The sequence below is a fragment of the Lathyrus oleraceus genome, chromosome 1 (assembly GCF_024323335.1).
Source record: "Lathyrus oleraceus cultivar Zhongwan6 chromosome 1, CAAS_Psat_ZW6_1.0, whole genome shotgun sequence".
Classification (NCBI taxonomy): Eukaryota; Viridiplantae; Streptophyta; class Magnoliopsida; order Fabales; family Fabaceae; genus Lathyrus; species Lathyrus oleraceus.
Genome location: NC_066579.1, coordinates 86,016,552 through 86,036,759, shown reverse-complemented (window position 1 = coordinate 86,036,759; position 20,208 = coordinate 86,016,552). Strand labels below are relative to the sequence as shown.

General features: G+C 37.5%; 1 protein-coding gene across 1 annotated transcript; it reads right to left on the bottom strand.

Annotated features, from left to right (window-relative positions):
- Positions 1–10,018: 10,018 nt before the first annotated feature.
- LOC127117693 (probable RNA-dependent RNA polymerase 5) lies at positions 10,019–19,829 on the bottom strand. The gene is made up of 18 exons (XM_051047788.1): positions 19,164–19,829; positions 18,935–19,067; positions 17,861–17,935; positions 17,385–17,574; positions 16,465–16,663; positions 16,272–16,359; positions 16,032–16,172; positions 14,752–14,826; positions 14,556–14,627; positions 13,873–13,979; positions 12,992–13,140; positions 12,606–12,834; positions 12,173–12,398; positions 11,470–11,627; positions 11,150–11,321; positions 10,696–10,834; positions 10,439–10,602; positions 10,019–10,302 (listed from the first exon to the last, which is right to left on the bottom strand). Exons 1-18 carry the CDS (start codon positions 19,550–19,552, stop codon positions 10,063–10,065), a joined length of 2,946 nt encoding a protein of 981 aa, XP_050903745.1. The 5' UTR covers positions 19,553–19,829; the 3' UTR covers positions 10,019–10,062.
- Between the last annotated feature and the right edge of the window lie 379 nt (positions 19,830–20,208).

The following is a 20,208-nucleotide window of genomic DNA, read 5'->3' as shown; positions in this document are numbered from 1 at the left end:
CAAGATGATGAAAGAGCTTTGTAAAGATTTCAAGATTGAACATCACAATTCTTCTCCTTACAGACCGAAGATGAATGGTGCTGTAGAAGCGGCGAACAAGAATATCAAGAAGATTGTGCAGAAGATGGTCGTTACGTACAAGGATTGGCATGAGATGCTGCCTTTCGCTTTGCATGGGTACCGTACCTCAGTACGTACGTCGACCGGGGCAACCCCTTACTCCCTTGTGTATGGTATGGAAGTTGTCCTACCTGTTGAAGTGGAGATTCCTTCTCTGAGAGTTTTATTGGATGTCAAGCTGGACGAAGCCGAGTGGATTCGAACAAGGTTTAACGAGTTGAGCCTTATCGAAGAGAGACGGCTAGCAGCTGTATGTCATGGACAGTTGTATCAGCGAAGGATGAAGCGAGCCTTTGATCAGAAAGTGCGTCCTCGAAGCTATCAGACCGGTGATCTAGTTTTGAAGAGGATCCTCCCTCCCGGTGCAGATACCAGGGGCAAGTGGACTCCTAACTATGAAGGTCCATATGTTGTGAAAAAGGTATTCTCCGGCGGAGCCTTGATGCTTACAACTATGGATGGTGAAGACTTTCCGTCTCCTGTTAACTCAGATGTAGTCAAAAAATACTTCGCATAAATTGACCCGCTGGAAAAAAAAGAGTCCAGGCAAAAAAGGGGCATCCCGGCGAACCAAAAAAAAAACAGAAAGAAAAGGTTCGGGCAAAAATTAGGGATAAAATGAAAAGAATTTGTACACCCGGTAAGTCGAAAACCCGCAAGGGCGGCTTAGGCAAAAATGGGTATCCCGGTGGATTGAAAACCCGAAAGGGCGATCCAGCCAAAAGAGGGATTAAAGCGAAGACTACGGTCTGAGTTGTCTGTACTTCATCAAGCTTTGTCGTCTGCCATCTCGAGAGATGTGATCCGTCCAGTCATTCTTCTCAGAAAGCAAGGAGTTGGGAGGAAAACTGATGATCTGTGAGTTATAACAGAATTGGGAAATAGTGGATGCCGTGTTCACATTGCCATTAGGATAGATTTTTCCTTTTGTGCGCAATTACCTCTTTCTAGGAATTGCTTCCCAATGTATTTGCCTCTTCAGGCACATTCTCAATCAATAAAAGTCGTTATTCAGATAAATGGTTCTCTTGTTTTTGTTTTTACTTTTTTGTTTGCAAAAATGTCCGAATTTTTGATAAGCATTGCATATAAGAACATGAAGGCTACACAATAACGTGCAAAAAGATGAAACATTTGAAAATCATTTTGAATGTTGAGGACACTTGAGCGTATCTTGTCCATGTATCCCCTGGGGGCATTTTGTTGTGCTGTTTTTCAGATTGGCATCTGTGAGGACGTTTCCTCAGCAGATATTCTCCCCAAGCAAGTTTGGAAGCTATCAGAGCTATGTTCCCCTGCGGAGACGTCTGTGGATAGTGCCTTCTATTCCCCAACAGATCTAAGGATTGCCTATTCCCAGCAGGCCTGTATTTGCCGATTTCCTCCCCGAGTGAGGCAGGGTCATTGAAATTTATCTCCAACATTTATCCTATTTGTGGACTGAAGGATATCCCCAGCGGAGTTTACCTTCCCCCCAGCAGCAGTGCTTTTCTCCAACATGAGTAAGAAGTCGTTGCTCTCCCTGCAGAGTCTCCCCGCAGAGTTGGAGTACCCGATCAGTTTTGGCTCCGCAGCCGGAGTTTTTCACCATTTTGCATTTTGCATGTAGTAATCATTGCATCCTCAAAACCGCGTAGCATTTCCGTTCAATATGGAGCATTACGCCATAGAAAAATTCAAACATATGCATTCATGTGTTAACCTCACCAGACCGTATCCCCGGCAGAGGCGGATCATTTCCTTCAACATCAGCACAGCAAGTTTGCTACAGTTGCTCTTGACAGCATTCAGGACTGATATCCCCACAAAGGTTTATTACCTCACCCGTTGGTGACAGAAAGTTTGTTTCTCCCCAGTGAGACCCCCAGCAAGTGGTCAACCTTGCCTTGACATATCTAAAAAGTCGTTTTTGTGATACCGGTAAGTGTCATGCCAGCACCCGCGTGTGTTTCTTTGTTTGGTGTCGGTAAACACCATTGTTTCGGTGTCTGTAAACATCGGGTATTCTCCCCAGTCATCAGTAAATGTCTGGTCATCATTTTGGTGTCGGTAAACACCATTGTTTCGGTGTCTGTAAACATCGGGTATTCTCTCCAGTCATCAGTAAATGTCTGATCATCATTTTTGGTGTCGGTAAACACCATTGTTTCGGTGTCTGTAAACATCGGGTATTCTCTCCAGTCATCAGTAAATGTCTGATCATCATGTTTGGTGTCGGTAAACACCATTGTTTCGGTGTCTGTAAACATCGGGTATTCTCCCCAGTCATCAGTAAATGTCTGGTCATCATTTTTGGTGTCGGTAAACACCATTGTTTCGGTGTCTGTAAACATCGGGTATTCTCCCCAGTCATTAGTAAATGTCTGGTCATCATTGTTGGTGTCGGTAAACACCATTGTTTCGGTGTCTGTAAACATCGGGTATTATCCCCAGTCATCAGTAAATGTCTGGTCATCATTGTTGGTGTCGGTAAACATCGAGTCTTTTCCTCAGTCATCGGTAAATGTCTGATAATTCCCCAGCTACAGATCCCCAGTAGAGTCATCGGTAAATGTCCTATCTGGTTTCCAGTTGCAAATATTTGTTTTTTCCCTTAGTGAAGTGTTCCCCGGTCATCGGTAAATGTCTGGTCATTTGTTTTGATGTCGGTAAACATCATCTTTCGATGTCGGTAAACATCGAGTCTCATCCCAGTCACCGGTAAATGTCTGGTCATTCTTTGTTTCCTTGTTGATAAAATCAAGATCCCCAGAAGTCGTCGGTAAACGTCTTGTCTGATTACACCACAAAGATTTTTTTTCCTCCCCAAGTGGAGACGCCATCGGTAAATGGCCCCGTATGCTTCGATATCGGTAAATATTGAATGCCCAGTTTTATCCGCCATCAGTAAATGGCCCCGTTTTCTTCGATATCGGTAAATATCAGATCTCCAGTTGCAGTAGCCATCGGTAAATGGTCGAGTTGAATTTGATATCGGTAAATGTCAAGTTTCTTTGAAGCCACCATTGGTAAATGGTTTTGCTTCCTTTTACATCAGAGTTGTTTCCCAGCAGCCATCGGTAAATGGTCTTGCTGAAGTTGATATCGATAAATATCAAGTTACCAGTTTCTAACCATCGGTAAATGGTTTCGCTTTTCTGAAGTTGTCAATTGCAGGCGTCATCAGTAAATGACGTGGTTCTTCTTGTATCATATCCGGCAGAGTGCAAATTTCTACGGTTCTTGGTATTCAATCCCTGTTTACCCTGAAAGTCTGACAGCAGTCGCTCTCATCCATTCGGGTTCCCAGTTGATTGAATAGGGGCAGCTGAAGCACCTCAAATTTGCACCTATCATTGTACATACATTCTCATATTAGGTCATAGCATATCATGGTCCATTGCATAGCATTGCATTGTCCCATTTGCCTCAAGTGCAAGCCAATCAAGAAATTAGGTCAAACTGGTCAGGAGATCAGTCAGTCAAGCAAGCAAGCACAATTCTCAAGGAGCCAAGGCCCTAGGGTTGGTCCAACATGTTCACATGACTTGGGGATCCATTTGAAGTGTTTTGGTCAAGGATTGGATGTTCAGAAGTCATCAGTCAATGCACAGTCAGTCAGAAACCCTAAAAGTCAACTGTTGGTCAACTGTCCATTTAATCAGTGATTTGATGATGGGATTTGGTTTGAGAGAGCTTATTCATGTCCATATAGTCCTCATATATCATGTCAAACACCATCATGGAAGAATTTGAAGCCAGATCAGAAATTTCCAAAAATGGAAACTGGACCTGTAACTGAAACTTACCAAAAATGGAAAGTCTTGATCCTCAAACTTACATCATGATACAAGCTTCAAATGAATTTTTGCCCAACATGAAAGTTGAAGATCTTGTTCTCCCATTTCCAAAAAGTCCAAGAACACTCAATTCCCATGTATGGTTGGCAAGTTATGATCAATTCATTTTCAAAAATTCTTGAACTTCAAAAGGCCATATCTCTCAAACCATTTGGCCAAATTTGGTGAGGTTTTTTCCAACAAGTCACATTTGACCTCCTCTTTCCAAAAATGTAATTTTCATGTACCAAAACTTCACCAATCAAAATGGCATTTTTGGACTTGCATGAATTAATTTCAAGTGTGGTACAAAAGTGAGTTTCAAAATTAACCATTTCTAATCAATTCTACCAACCAAACATGTTCTGAAAATGCATTTGTGACATGAACCAAGTCATTTTCGTGCAGTACATATAGCCATTCCCAAGTTGCTTGAAAATTGGACAAAAGTACATCTTTCAACAACTACATCCCACCTTTTCATGGATTGTGATTTGTACTTTTAAACAGAGTATTTAAACATCATTTTTCTGCTAAATGAAACCCTAGCAGCCACACATTCAAAACAGAAAACTCATTCTCTCAAAAAATCTCATTTTCTCATTTTGCATTTTTCTGGCCAAAACTTCCAAAGAACCACGAGCTACCTTGTTTGTTTTACCATCTACCATCAATCTTGAGACCATGGCAAGCTTCGTTTTTCTGCTGTAACAGCATCTTCATGTTCTGTTTTACCAAGCACACATCAATGGTGGAATCCGATTTGAGCATTTCCAAGGGTTGTTGAGCCACAAACCACTCTCCATTCATCATTTCAAACCACAAGCTTCATCTGCTTGAGCTTACAACACACAAACAACACTGTTTCGTTGATTTCTTCAAAATCAAGTAAGAACTCAAGTCGCTCTTTTCTCTAAATCATGCAATGCTTTGTGTAGAGCTTTTTATGCTGGTCATTTTGGAACTTGAACCACTGAAAATGGTTGGCTATTTTGAAAGTTATGCTATGTTTAAGTTTGATGATGAAACATGTTTGTGCTTGTTACTCTTTTGTTAGCTCGATCCAGGACATATGATTGTTATATTTTGACTGTGCTTGGTTTGATTGTTCGATTGGTATGCGTATCCATGATTTCTGGAGATTTTGTTCTTCATGATTTGAATGAGGATGAAGCTACAGTGCTAAAACCCTAGAAACCCAGAATTTTTTCTTTTGAATCGTGTTTTTCTGCATTTGGACGTTTATGCATGTTGTTGTTACTGTGCCATGGCCCATGACGAATCATTGCTTGCCACGTCCAGGGGGTGCTACGCACCGTTTCATTTAAGTGACCCCGGAATTACCAATTGCCATTCTCGGTCTTAATATTTCCAATTAATTCATTTTAATTTCACATATTATTTCACTTTGATCATCAATTTTGCAAAATTCATAACTTGTTCATTTTAATTCCAAATCCAGTGGGAATTTTTGCATTATCTTCATCATGATATCTACTTTTTTATCATAATTTTTCCAGAATTTTGTGATCAATGGATTTTAATTGGTATTAGGGTTTGTGACATGTGCTCATATTTTGTACACTTTGCCAAAACATTTGTGAAATGATGATGCTTTATCCAATGGCCCCCAAATTTTTTGTGCTTAAACTAGACACATTCATGGTGATTTTGGTGTAGAGTTTGTGAATTTATCATTGCTGGTTGTTGAGTTATGAAATTTTGAATTAGGGTGTGACAATTTGTGTCACACCATTGATGTGCAACTTCATGATTTTTGATACCATGCTTCTTGACCTCCAATTGATGTGAATTTTTGCATGAACCTACTCTTGTATGTCTAGTTCACATGTGATTTTTTTTGGAATTATTTGTGGCATTTCCTAATTGTTTGGGATTTTCTCCCCTGTTTGGTCTTATGTTGACTTTTTGTGACACATGTCCCCATTTCATTTGTGAAATTCTCATACTTTATTAGGTGGACATGAAATTTTACATGAGATAACTAGACATCTTAAGCTTTGCCATGGGTTTAGTCCCATTCATTTATCATACACCATCACTGATTTATGAATTTTTCAAGTTGATGCATGTTTGGTTGACTTCCTTAAGCATGTTCAAAATTGCTTTGACTTTCTGATTTTTATTGACTGCCTTCCACTTGTCCAAATGTGATGAAATTTGACATGCTTACCATGCTATGTGTTAGGATTGATCATGATTTATTTGATGATTTTTGGAAATGTTTGAGATTGCTTTTGAGTTAAGTCTTGCTGTTGACTTCTATGAGCTCTCATTTGCCATGCTTTGACTTCTTTTGCTTATGAAATGATGATGATGCATGATATAAACATGAAACCAATTGGGTTTGCTTCCTAAATGTTTGAATTTGATCTTGATTGGACATTGCTTGCTGTTTTGACTTTCTCATTGATTTTTGACCCTAGGCTCGTCCTAGTGGTCCTGTGGCTTATGTTTGAGTTCATGTTTTCAGGTTAAGCTACAAATGCTTCAAAGAGATCATTACAACTTGATTGAGTTCATTTGATTATCATGAGCTAACCTCTTTGTTTTGTAGGTTGCTTGGCTCACATGCCTTGAGCCTTGTGCATTGCACACTTAGCTTGTTTGTGTTGACTGGTTGATATCTGTTTCATTTTGATTTAACTTTGACTTGTATACTAACTGTGCTTGACTGATTTCAGGTGCTTTTAGTTGCTCAGTTCCTTGTGAACTTTTGCTTTGCTTTGCTTGTATAAGCAATTTGCATTGAGGTACAACTTCCTAACTTCATGTAGTCTGGAAGACCTGGCCTGTTACTTGGCCAGGCAACTGTCTGAAGTCCTCCTTAAGAGGCAATGTTTGTGGATGTTTAATTTGTCCTTGTACAGAGTCAAAGACCTCCTAAGTGAAGAGGCAATTGGCAGAACCAAGGGATAAGCAACCTATCCCCTGCTATTCTGTGTGTCATCTGCTTTGCTCACACCACTGTGTTGATGCATTGCAGATACAAACCCAAGATCTTGTACAATCGTACAGTTGAGTCAGTTTTAAATGTGTAGAAGGGTTCCCACTTTCTGAACCCACACATTCTTGTCTTAAGCTCTCCCAGGCCAGGGATAAGAGTTGTGAAGTCTTATCTTCACTCACCTTTCATCTGCTTCACCTTAGCCCCTCAATGGCAAGGTTAAGAGCACATCCACCCAGTTCCAGAGGTTTGTTTGTTGAGGTTGATATGACCCCTCGACTAAAACCTAACCCTTGTTTGAGCCACTTGCTTGTGTATAGTGTGTGCTATCTGTGCTTGTATGTTTGTTTGACTTGCTTCCTGTGCAAGTTAGGGATAGTTTAGACTTGCTTCCTGTGCAAGTTAGGTTTTGCTTGGCTTGCTTCCTGTGCAAGTTAAGTGTGTGTGTGGCTTGCTTCCTGTGCGAGTCATGATTAGGATAGGCTGGCTCCCTGTGCCAGTTAGCTAGAAACCTTAACTTAGGGATGATTTTGCATGATAACATCTAGGCTCGAGTCGTAGTCTCCCTAGTTGTGTCTCCCTCTGTTATCTGGTTAGGCTAGTCCTTTATCCCTCTGTAGGGGAACTACGTCGCCCTGATCCTCATACCAGATGAGGTACGTAGGCAGGAGATGAGCAGATCTCTCCGGGCGCCTGTGTCTTTGTTTTGTCTTGTTGTGTGCTTGGAAGCTGATGTAAGTCCATTGAGTGGCATTTGGGTTCCAGTGTGCGTGTGTTTTGGTTCGGATGCTGATGTAAGTCCAGTGATTGGCGTTCAAGCTCCACGTTTGCCTCTTTGTGTGTGTTTAGGTTCGGATGCTGATGTAAGTCCAGTGATTGGCATTCAGGCTCCACGTTTGCCTTTGTGTGTTTGTTTGTGTGCGTGTCAGCCGAGCTACGAATGCTCTGATTCTTCTCTCGTCCGAGGAGATACGTATGCATAGGATGCGATATCCTAGCGAGCATGGGTCGTTTCCCCAGTCCGAACTACTTCGACTCTGATGTCTATGCCTGATAGACTAAGTAGGCCCAGGATGCGACATCCTGCCGAGTCAGTCTTGTTTGTTTTCTTGTGTCTCTTCCAGCCAGTGTGTGTGTGTTTGAGCAGTGTTTTAGCAACCATTTTCCTTCCTATTGTGCGTGGATCCCGTCGAGTACGACGGATGCGTAGGGGTGCTAATACCTTCCCTTCGCATAACCGACTCCCGATCCCATTCTCTCTGGTCGCGAGACCATGTTCTTCCCAGGTTTACTCTGAGCGTTTTCTTTCCCTCTTTTGGGATAAATAACGCACGGTGGCGGCTCTGTTGTTCTTGTTTCCCGCCGGTTTTTCGCGTGATGCGACACCTGTATTTGAAGTTGAGATAGGGTTGTTTGTGGAAGACAAAGCAGGTCACATGCAACGTGACACTATTAATGTTAATAATTCTTGATCTTTGAATGTTTTTTGGCATTTTCATTTCATATTTGTAAAACCATTGTCGATGATTCGTGTGTTCCAAACTTTTTTATTTTAGGCTTGGATCCTCCAACACTTCCCGCGCATCGCTGGCTGAGCGAGTGTGCATGAGTACACTGGGGTTATGTCGCATGCTACTGTTTTTATCCCGCTCAGAGGGAACCAGACGGTCGAGCCTTTCAGAGTATATCTTGATAGTTTGGTTGCTGAGGACATGCACTTCAACAGCTACGTTGATCACTGTAAGATGCGACCATTTGACGAGATAGTGCTATACTCTAGATGGTTGGCCTGCGAATCGCGTATCACTGCTCCTCATCTGCCCGAGCGCGTCATGCGGCAATTCGGCTACACTCAGACCATTCTCAAACGACCTGTTATCTCTGTTCCTCCTGCCTTTACTCGTAGACAGATGGAGGAGATGTTTGATTATGAGAGTCATCTAGTATCAGAGGAGGCATGGGCTACCATAGCTGTGAGTGACTGGAGCTATGTCGAAGGGTACATCAGATGGTTCTTCAAGATGTCACATCCATACATGATGCATACTACTTTAGGAGATCCGCCGAGACCAGCTCATCAGGAGATACTAGAGGAGGACCAGGCTCAGCTAGATCATACTGATGATGTTTTGCCTAAGTGTCGTCTCATTGTGGAGATTGCGAGGACAGGCATTGACAAGGGTATCTTCCCTGATGGGTCTGGTGTCAGGTGGGTCCTAGATGTCATCATGGCAGAGGCACATGGGGCACTGTTGTACCAGAGACATCACCAGAGGACAGGGGGATTGATGGCCGAGGAGATAGAGCAGGCATAAGAGGTAGAGGAGATGTTGTCAGACACACACAATAGTAGTCTCTTATTGTTTTGTTGTAGTACTATAGTTTGTACTTTATTTTGACGATCTTACTACATTTTGGATCTCGATTGACATGTATTGCTATTTTATTTTTGACACACGCAGTAATAGTCTCTTATTATTATATACGTCAATTTTTTTTCGATCATACGTTATTCTTCATCTTAACACAAATAAACAACTTATAGCATTAAATATCTGTTCTGATACATTCCAAAGATGTATATCCGAAATATCCACGGATATGCATCTCCAGTACAATTCAAATGTAAATGGTTTTTGAGTTGGTTGTATTGAATGTTTAAAATTATTCTAACGATGCATCTCCGAAATATTTCAATGTTTATTCAAAAATAAGTGCGTTCGGAAATGCATCTCCAAGACTGGAGACATTTAAATAATTTCATGTGGTGGCTAAGAAGTATCTATGGTGTGTTAAGAAATTCCTCATTTTTATTGCATTAAGAATTAAGTTCACTATGGAATAAGAAATTGGCACTTGACATTAGAAGGTTGGGAAGAAATCTAAAAGCTTAATAATGGACTAGATAAAAGATAAAATAGATATTTATAATCATCCGTTCGGCTCATCAATTTGTCGATTCCTAAAAATTAAAACCGAAAACTAAACCAAACCACATTGGTTTTTATTAGTTTGGTTAGATTTTTGAACCAAACCAAACACAATCTGTTTTTTTTTTCGATTTTGTTTGGATTATCGATTTAATTGATTTTTCATGATCCGCTTACACCCCTGAAGAAAATTATAATATATACAGCTAACTTAAGTTAATGCATTTCATGAACCAAAAATCTCACGCAATACAAATGGATTACATATCAAAGTCTTTTGATATTGTTGTTCTGCATAAAACCTAATGAGAACTGAACCAGCAACCTTCCAAACAAAGCCACATCTAGCGACATCTTTTACTTGAATAGCATAGTCATAAGCAACGTGATACAAAGCCAAAGCCTCATTATAAATATCACTAATGTTCTTCGAAAGATCCTCTATGTTAGCATCATCATCAAATTTCTGAAAAAGAGATTCCAATCAGCATCTCAAAAATGGGAATGTCTAGTGAAAGAAAATTTGAAAAAATATGGTTTGAATATGTTAGTCGCTTTCATATTTATAAGGACTAAACTTTTTTTAACCAAAAAACGTTTACCTGCTTATAGATCTTAATGACTTGAGCAGCCTCTTCGTCTTTGGACTTAGATACGTCACTGCGGGCAATACTCATGTCCTTCCTATACTCCTTATAGAATGCTTCCCACTTTTTCATACAATGCATGGGTATTTCAACATCAAAACAGGGAAGTTTTCTAATTTCTGATGGCACATGGATAAGAAGAAAAAGGTCAAAAACACTTGAAAATGGATTGGTAATTAATTAGCATAGCACGGGCGTAATAGAGTGCTCACCATTTCCCGACGTATCAGTAGTTTGCCATCTGCAAACCTCGTCGTATATTGAACCTAAGATCGAGGTTGAAGTGAATGATCTGTCCCTTTCCATATAGTGTGGGTACATTTCTACAGTCAAATCATTTGGGACTTGGATCTGTTGTTGAAAGTTCAAGTTAGGTAAAGTGGTACTCAAATTTGTGGACTCCTAAGAATTACTCAAGGTAGACAGAGGTGATGATGGCTATGTAGCACTGGCTTTTCAAATTGAAGGTGTGTCTACCGTTTGACACCGACATGTGTAGTTACATACAATTATTTTATTTTTTCAAATTATTAACGGTGTCAACAGTGTCATGTCCGGTATACGTTTTCGTGTCAATGCTTCCTAGGATGATTGTAAATGTAAATGTAAATGAAGAATAATACAGAGGCAGAGTGTATTGCAAATGAAGAATAATACAGAACTAACCTTTGCTCCGCCTTTCTTAGGAGCATCTAATGCCTCATAGTATATATCAATCAACTTAAGTATATTTTCCGTTACTTGCCGCTGCTCCCTTTCTTTAGTTCTATCATTTCTTAATATCAAAAGGCGATCCATGAGTGCCATCCAACTGTCAGCTGCTATACCTATTGTGCTACTGGAAAGAGAAGGGAAAAAAATTCGGGTATGGGTCATAAAATTAAAACTGAGAAAACTCTTACTATCAATTTGACATATACGACAATTACTTTAATCTTGGTAAGACATATACAGTTTTGGAATTTTATATACAATGTAACACCCACCTTGATTGAAACCGAGTTTCCAGAAATAGTTTAAAAAGTTCTTCCTCAAGTTCCACGGCTAAAAGCTCACTTGGCTTTTTAACACTAGAACTCAATCTTACAGAATTGCATGGTGAACTTTCCTTCCAAGGGTCACTCTTCTTGAAATATTGCAACAGCTGAAACATTTCAAAAGATAAATGGTTGATGTAAAATTAATTACGAATTCCAGCTTTAAGTATTTCCAAAGAAAACATCAGACAACAAAAATACAAGGTGATGTCAACATAATTATTCAATGTAATGTAAAAGTACGTGAAGAAAAATTATGAGCAACAATTTGGTGAAAATAGGTGGATAAAGATACAGTCAATATGTCATTTTCCCCATTGCAATCCACATTGCCACTTGCTCTAAAATAATCTTTAATCAGATACAAATTCAAGTATATACTTTTTGAATTGAACTCTATTTATAAGATGGCAAATATTCTAAGTTAAACAGATCGAGTTTGATGACCATATTCAATTTAATATATTACGCCTTTAAAAATGGTTCCGGGGAAGCTAGACAATACTATTCAATAAGAAGATATAGTATAATGTCTTCATGGATTTGAGAAAAATATTAACAGCCATATATATATATATAAAGCACAATTCTTTCGATATTAATAATAGATCAAATAAAAATGCAACGAAGGCTTTAAAACTGAAATTGAAACCTGAGGATTTTTTGACACCCAGTACATGTCACCGTCAAAATCACCTCCAGCTATCTCATCTGCTACAGAGCGGGGTCCAACACATGGGAAAAAAATCGCATATTTGCCATGGCCAACATAAGATTCTAATCCATCCACATGTGTGGCCTGCATTATGTGAATGTCCCCAAAATGTAAACCTGGATTTCGATAAACCAGCACATCTCCAGTAATTTGGCCATTTTCACTACCAAGAAAAAAAAAGGTTGAACCAGTCAACACTCAACACAGGCCTGATAGTTTGAGTTTCAAACATCATTTTCATAATAAAAGCTAACTAGTACACATGGTTGAATATGATTGAAAGGACACACATGGAGGGAATGAGAAGAGGGAGCATAACAGAATGGGGACAGGTGGAAGAGAGGAGTCTGGATAGGATATTCATGCTTACTGAATAATACAAACTTGATTCTCTTTCAGGCAATGGTTTGCTGTGGGATCAACAGTTCCCATCACATAGAAACAATCTTCTAAATATATTTTCCCTCCTCTGAGCTTGTTTTTTTCGGCTTTTACAAGCCTAGATAGATAATGCTGAAGAAATGGTTCATCAAGAGGAATCCCACATAAAAGCATTCCTGCTGCATTGTATTCATCCATCTCACCATGGTTGACAGAAGCTGCGAGTGCATCAACAATTGAAAGCCACTGTTAAGGGGGATTTTGACGAATTTTAGGTAGTAGAACAATTAAACTCAACCCAGTAAACAGCATCTTATCTTAAATATGACCAGTGTGCATTAATAATTGGTAACTAGAAGTACTTAAGAAAACTACCTCTGAGAGCAGCACGCTTATTGGTATAGATATGGTCGGAATCTTCTAAATTACTCTTAAGTACATCCATGAAGAATTCATTTGGAACTCCTCCGTAGCTTAGAAGTGCGATCAAATTTTTAGATAAATATGCTCTATTTGGTTTGTGGCTGAAACATGGAGGAGGCTTCATATCAGTTTGTTTCTCAAACAAAAAAACATTCTGCACTCATGAATACAAAAGGTTAGTCTAGCTCCAAACAACTTTTAGCATTAAACAAGTTGGTTAGGCAACTTAGAATCAGCAGATCAGTATCAATGATAACGTATCTACTAAGAGAAGTAAATGAACTATAGCCCCACATAAATTTCCCTCCGGATGATAAAAACAGACCAAAGTATCTGATCTCACCTAATGTGAAAAGGTTTTAATGGTTCTTGATAAATAAAAAATGCCTTCTATTCCATTTTATTCTTATGAGATTCCTGCTTTAACCGGGTAAACCATGTGAGTTGTATGCCAGACTAAAGGGCACAAGCAATTGGTCCATGCATGGTGAAACCTGAAAATGCATATGTCTACCCAATGATATGCTCCTGTTAATGTAAAACTAAAGTGATCCATCGCGAATTATTCGTGACGGTATATCATTTTTGGAAGGCAGATTTGTTGTGTTAGATTATGTAATTAAACAGATATTGTATCAAGGTTAGAAAGCCCATATACAGATATTAGAATGTGTTATGTAATTATAAACAAAGTTATGCCTCCACCTTTCAATAGGCATCAATTTAATCCATCATGTCAACAAGTATTATTATGATCAATACATTCCCCCAACTAACACCCTAGCCGCAAGAGTGGATGATATCAACCCGGCTAAATTGAAAAGATGAAATACCTTGTAGTTACCACCTCCAGCGAATTTAAGCTCTGAGTATTTGAAAGGCTCGGATCTGTTTCAACTTTGATCATTGAAGGCCGAACCTGTATTGTTCTCGGAGGAAGCTTCAAGATTTGAAGATGCAATATCATAGTCAATAGCTGCATAGCTAAATAAGAAATGACTAAAATACAAACAAGTCCAAAAGAAGCTTATTAACAAAACGACGAAAACTTTCTGAATTATCAACTCTTGAAATGGTTAAAGATTTCAGAATTCTGTGATATCAATGTAATTCCCAAACTTGAAAGAAAAATCTACTGGACAGCGTTAAGACTTACAGCTGTCAGAGACAGCTGGCACAGTAACTAATCCTCAGTAGTTACTGATACTACTCTAATACAGACCAATATGCATTATGGTGTTCAATGTTAGATTATACAGTTCAACAAAACTTCTCACATACTTCTCTAATGACCACCAAAATTATAGTGTTAATTATTAAATAAACATATTGCTAATCTTATCCATTTTGCCATACTAAATTCCAAGCTCCTAAATTATATTGGATGACGTCCATATAATACAAAGAAATAATGACAAAATACAAATAATTATTTTAAAACTTAACCATGAAAGCTTCAAAACCAGTCAACACAAACTTAGAAATAAACTAGGTCTTCCAAAATGTACTTCTATACCTTTTTGTTAACCAAAAGAGTACCCTTCATTGCACAACCCATGTGAAAGAGACGGCACTGAATCAGCAGTGGCTTAACAATAGGATGAGGAAAAATAAAAAGTTATATTATAGTGATGTCCATGCATATTCCAAATGTATGCATATAGAACATGTAACTGAAATAAGAAACAGGCTAAAGAAAACAAAGCATCTACTGGCTGATGTGTGCTGAGTGCTGTTTCTCCCGTAGCATTACTCGTATCCCCAAGTTCAACCAGATTGGAGATGTCCTGAGAGAAGCCATATAGCGCAGAAGCAAAGAAAAAAAGTAATTAGATCATAAATTTCATTGAAATATATCTGACCACATGCAAATTGAAATTTAAGTTATAGAGAGAAATTTAGGAGCAAAATAAAAGAAAAAAGTGGTTTACTAACAAAGATAGCATAGCATTTATAAATAACTCATTTTGTCCAAAAATATTGATTAGCAATAATAATTCTGAGTGTATAAAAGACAGCAGGTACAGTAGAAGAATCATTTTCGTCATTTTTATCATGTGCAATTGTATATGAACAGAAAAGAACATGAAGATTACCAACAACCAAGCATTATCTCATTAAGTGGGGTCCGCTACATGGATCAATTTCCACCATAATGTTTTATCAAGGACTATACTTATATCCAAATTGTTAATCTCGAGATTTTTCTCAATAACTTCTCTAATAGTTTTTCTACGTTTTCCTCTACTTCTAACTAACTGTTTGACTCCTCTCCATCTGATCTACTCTCCTTACCACAGGATGTACAGGTCTTCTCTCTACATCCCAAAATCACCTAAGTCTATTTTCCACTATCTTTTCTACTATAGGTGTTACACCAACACTCTCTCTGATATTGTCATTTCTAATCTTATCATGTTTAGTCTTACCACTCATTCAACGCAACATCCACATCTCCACTACACTTACTTTATTCTCATGTTGATTTTTAACCGTCCAACATTTTGTCCCATACAACATTGCAAGTCTTACTGCAGTTCGATAAAAAATTTCCTTCAGCTTTAGTGGTGCCTTTGTGTCACATAAAACCCCTTAAGTCCTCCTCCATTTCAGCCACTCAGCTTTAATTCGACAATTTACATCCCCTTCTATTTCTCCATCGTTTTATATTACGAACTCATAATATTTAAACTGAGTGACTTGTTGAGCATGTGGTTATCAAAGTTTAACCATAATTATCCACCAATATTTTGTAAATCACATTCATATCTCAACAAATAGACAAAACTCATAATTTATCCTTGCAAAAGAGTAGTATAAACATGAGAATCAAGAAAACTTAGTTAGTTAGAGAAAGTAAAAGAAGCCGGTAAATGATTATGATGAAATGAAGTTTTGTCTAAATAAGTTTTGTTATAATCATAATCATGTCTAAAACTTATGAAGTTTTGTCTAAAAGAAAAAGTAAAAGAAAAATTGAGAGAAAAGAGACCTTAATATATGTATTATTCAAGTTTGTTCCTGCTGCAACATTGTTAGGGCAGCATACCGCCAAATCTTCTGAGATGAACCCAGTTCCGTCTGTGAGAATACATGGTTTCTCATTATGAGAGACAGGAATGCCATTTCCATCCTAAACCAGCAAAAAGAAATTACAACAAATCAAAATATTTTGATGAAAGCGTGACATAAATTATAAAACCTTATTAGGTGACTTAAATATTGACTATACCTGGCATTGTACATCTGGTATTGTTTGGACACTCACAGTTGCCAAGTCAATATTAAGCTTAAAGGTCTTTGATAGAATGAGAGAGAACCTAATTAACTATGAGGTTAGTCATGGGGTCAAATCTATTTTGAGGAAGTGGATGAAGGAAAACATAAAGAAACTCTAAAAGATAGGATCAACACAAATATCATACCTAGCCATATACTTGTCAACGCTAGGTAACATGTGTGCATGCATAAATAAAGATCTAGATTCAAACATTGTCTTATTTGTCAAAAGGTAAGATGCCCTCTCATCTGCAGAACAATATGATTCTGTCCTAATAAAATAACATTTGACTGATGAAGTTGTTGAATCCTTCTTCTTCTCTTCCTTTCCACCATCTTTGAAAACTGTTCAATCGGTAGAAAATTTAAAAACATGTATTTATGTCACTAGTAGTTTCGTTAACATCTCAAGAGACAGCATCTCACAAGACCATGACAATGTGATGATTGAAGAATGCTTTTCGCAGCCAATGACTGAAATGACCCTATAGCAACGCAAGGTTGAGAGAAGTGAAGACATGCATATTCACCAAGTCATAAAAATTAACTTGAGGAAGTACACGCAATCCTACAGAACCTATAACTATATCTAATTGAACAATATTTTCAAATTTGAGACTGTGATAATGTAAACTTATATATAAAGTACACAATAGAGTTGTAGCTTCCATACAAATTAACTCAATGCATGATAGTTTGGATCACATATAATTAAAGAACATTATTGAGCAAGCAAAATTCAGAAATGTGTTTAAAAAAATTACTATACAAGTGTAAGACTACAGAGAAATCCGCAGAGAGTATAATGAATCACAACATGGGAGGAAAACAGATGCAATAGCAGATTGGACGGGTTGTAAACTTGCAGCCTAGACCATATGTTGCACATACTAAATGAAAAATACAATTTTCCCAAACTATTTACATCTTAATCAGATAAAAAAATTACATGGATTCAATATCACAGAAAGTAGAAACCCTAAGAAGGCTTAAGAAAAAATTTAAAACTAGCAATTAACAGGATTACTAAAAAAATCGATTTAAAACTAGAAAGTAACAGGATTACCAAAAAATCGATACAAACGAAGCCCAACATGGATCCCTTCTTTTCCAAACTTCCCATAGTGATTGGCAGCTTCTTGAACACTGGTTTTTGATTTCTTTGCAATCTGAGGATCAGCGAATTTAACAAGCAAAACATTGTCATCACCTAGAGACTTCTGCAGGTGTGTTCGCGTGTGTTGCAAAATAGGGCCCTGAATAATTCAACCAAAGGCAATAAATAAAATAAACCTCATTTAGTATCAAAATAGCCAGTTGAATAAGCAATTAAAATATTGACTGTGTAAAATTCTGAATAAAGTTTATTGATTCAGGACAATAACTCTAATGCATTAATTATTATCATTGTTAATACTATTATACTTCTATAAAATAAAAAGTGTTCATAGCATCAAAGGCAATGAATAGCGAAACAGTTACAATGACAAAGACAAAAATTTCACAGTACACAAATCAAAAGGAAGAGAAAGACATACAAACCTTGAAGCTCAAGCTCCCATTTGCAGAAACATAGCACTGGTATATAGGTGTCCTGCCAGAATCCCATTCATTATACTGCAGAGAGAAACCAGAGTTAATATTTGCTGCTATAAATAGTCAACACGAGATTGTCAAAATTGAATACAAAACAGACACTTATGGGCATCGTGTATTGAGAAAGACTCCTAAAAGTAGATAACTAGAATCTAGTTTCAAGATCGGGTAATATGCAGTAGTTGCAACACAATCTCCAACACGAATTTGTTAACACACTCATAGAGGCTGAAAATCACATGAGTTTCACTAAATCATATAGTTCTCATTTTTTATTTGGTGTGACCCATTATTGAAGCAATTTGACCCACTCAAACTGTATTCAACAATAAAGAATATGTTGAGTGAGTTCCAGAGTACTCATATCAGCATTTTAAATTCTGGATCGTGGAAACATCAGTCTATGCTTATTACGTTTCTACGGCTACTATTTTACAATATTTTGTACAAATCGTGTATCTTGGAAAATAATGCTTATTAAAATTCAACTACTCGATATATAACGCCATTACTGCCACTATATTCAATATTATGACAAGTTAAAACCGGGTCATATGTGATCAAAGTGGTGGTCGTGATCGTGAATGTTATAGTGGTGGCCGCATGCTAGCTGAAGTGCTAGTGTTAAAACAAAATCTATTTATGTGGGTTTGAGATTTAAACGAAAAGAGTTTTTCAAATAAAGTAAAAAATCTATTCAACATCATTTACCAGCATATTTTATTTTATAATAAATCAACAACAACAACAATCAAGTCTTATCCTCCTAAGTGAGATCTGCTACATAAATCAACTTTTGTCATAATGTTTTATCCATGACAATACTTATACCCAAATTGTTATGGAACCGTAGTTCTTTCTATCAACTCCAGCGCCAATCACCACTGGACCAACTAACGACCGGTAACATCATTTTACCCTAACACTATTTCACTCAATTTCAAAGCACTAGCATTACTAAACCAAAATCTAGAACTACCATAACTGTTTAACATTCATGATAATAAGATGATTTTTTACCAGTTGGCGATCACTAGGACGATCAACGAATTTTTTCCCCACAGCTTCCCATATCTCATTCTCGAAAGTTTTCATTGGCAAGTCCTTCAAGCTTCTTACATAATCAGCAGTCACAACATCTTCAATACTCCTTCTGTAACATCACCAACAAAAAAAAAACACAAATTAAATTAAAAAATTTATTATTAAAACTAACTATAAACTTTGAAGAGGTTTTAGTTATTAGTACCTTCCAGCATAACTTAGTAGCAGAAAGGATTTTCGAAACTCTAATTCTCCTAACGCCGTTAGAACACCGGAAGAGGAAGATGGAGGAAATGCTAGAAGTGGCGATGGTGAGGGTGACCGGCGTGATGGTGATGGACGTGACGGAGTAGGAGGTATTGAAGGCGAGAGAGAGTAAGGAGGTTGTTTAAGCATGTACATAATGAGAGCATTAAGGTTTCGAATTTTAGAGTTGGAAATTTGCTTAAGAAGATCAATAGCTAGTTGTTCTCCGATTGCAACTAGGCGTCGTTTGGCTATAGGTTCAAGTTGACATTGCAGTGATTGTTCGATGCAAATTTGTTTAACTAGTTTCTCTACTGACGGCGGAAGAGTATGCGGTTGCTCCGCCATAACAGACTTTATCGGTAACTGTAACGAACAAACTGAAAATGGTAAGGGAATGGAGAGAGTGAAAAGTGAAGGAATGAGAGTGTTGATTTAAAAAGAAGAAGAAAAATAAATGAAAGGAAGGGGTTGGTTTGGGGAAGGAAAAGGCATATGACTACGACGCAACAGTAGACTGGGGAGTGAGTGAGAATCTTACATCAGTTTGATTGAACGGAAAAAATTAAAATTAAAATTCCACAAATAAATTGGGCACGAATCACTGAGTGCTCCTTCAAACTTCAAATCAAACGGACCATTCACAAGGATGCAACCTATATTTTTTTATTAAATACTCCGATATCATTAAATTAGTTAGATAATGGTATTCTTATCCAATCAAATAATAATATTTATGTTTAATTCATTTTTTAGTCTTTTATCTTAATTTATTATTCTTATTTAGTCTCTTATTTCAAAAACTTTATACTTCCACTCCGTAAAACATCTACGTTAATTTTATAAGTCCCTTTTATTAAATTCTATTAGAAAAACATTAGCAAAATCTCGTGGTATATTGGAACTATTGACATAGCATAATATTTTAGTTTTTGAAATTATTAATAAATATATTTTAGTTTAAAGTATGTGTTATGAGGTCCAAAAATAGAAATATCATTTAT

Bases quoted from the DNA above. Each gene is read 5' to 3' on its own strand.
- LOC127117693 (XM_051047788.1), bottom strand. From the start codon at position 19,552: ATGGCGGAGCAACCGCATACTCTTCCGCCGTCAGTAGAGAAACTAGTT. The intron at 16,664-17,384 runs GTAATCCTGTTA...CCGATTGAACAG, and splicing joins TCGTTTGTATCGATTTTTTG to TTTTCAAAGATGGTGGAAAG. The intron at 11,628-12,172 runs GTTTCAATTTCA...GAAATGTTTCAG, and splicing joins GGGTGTCAAAAAATCCTCAG to CTGTTGCAATATTTCAAGAA.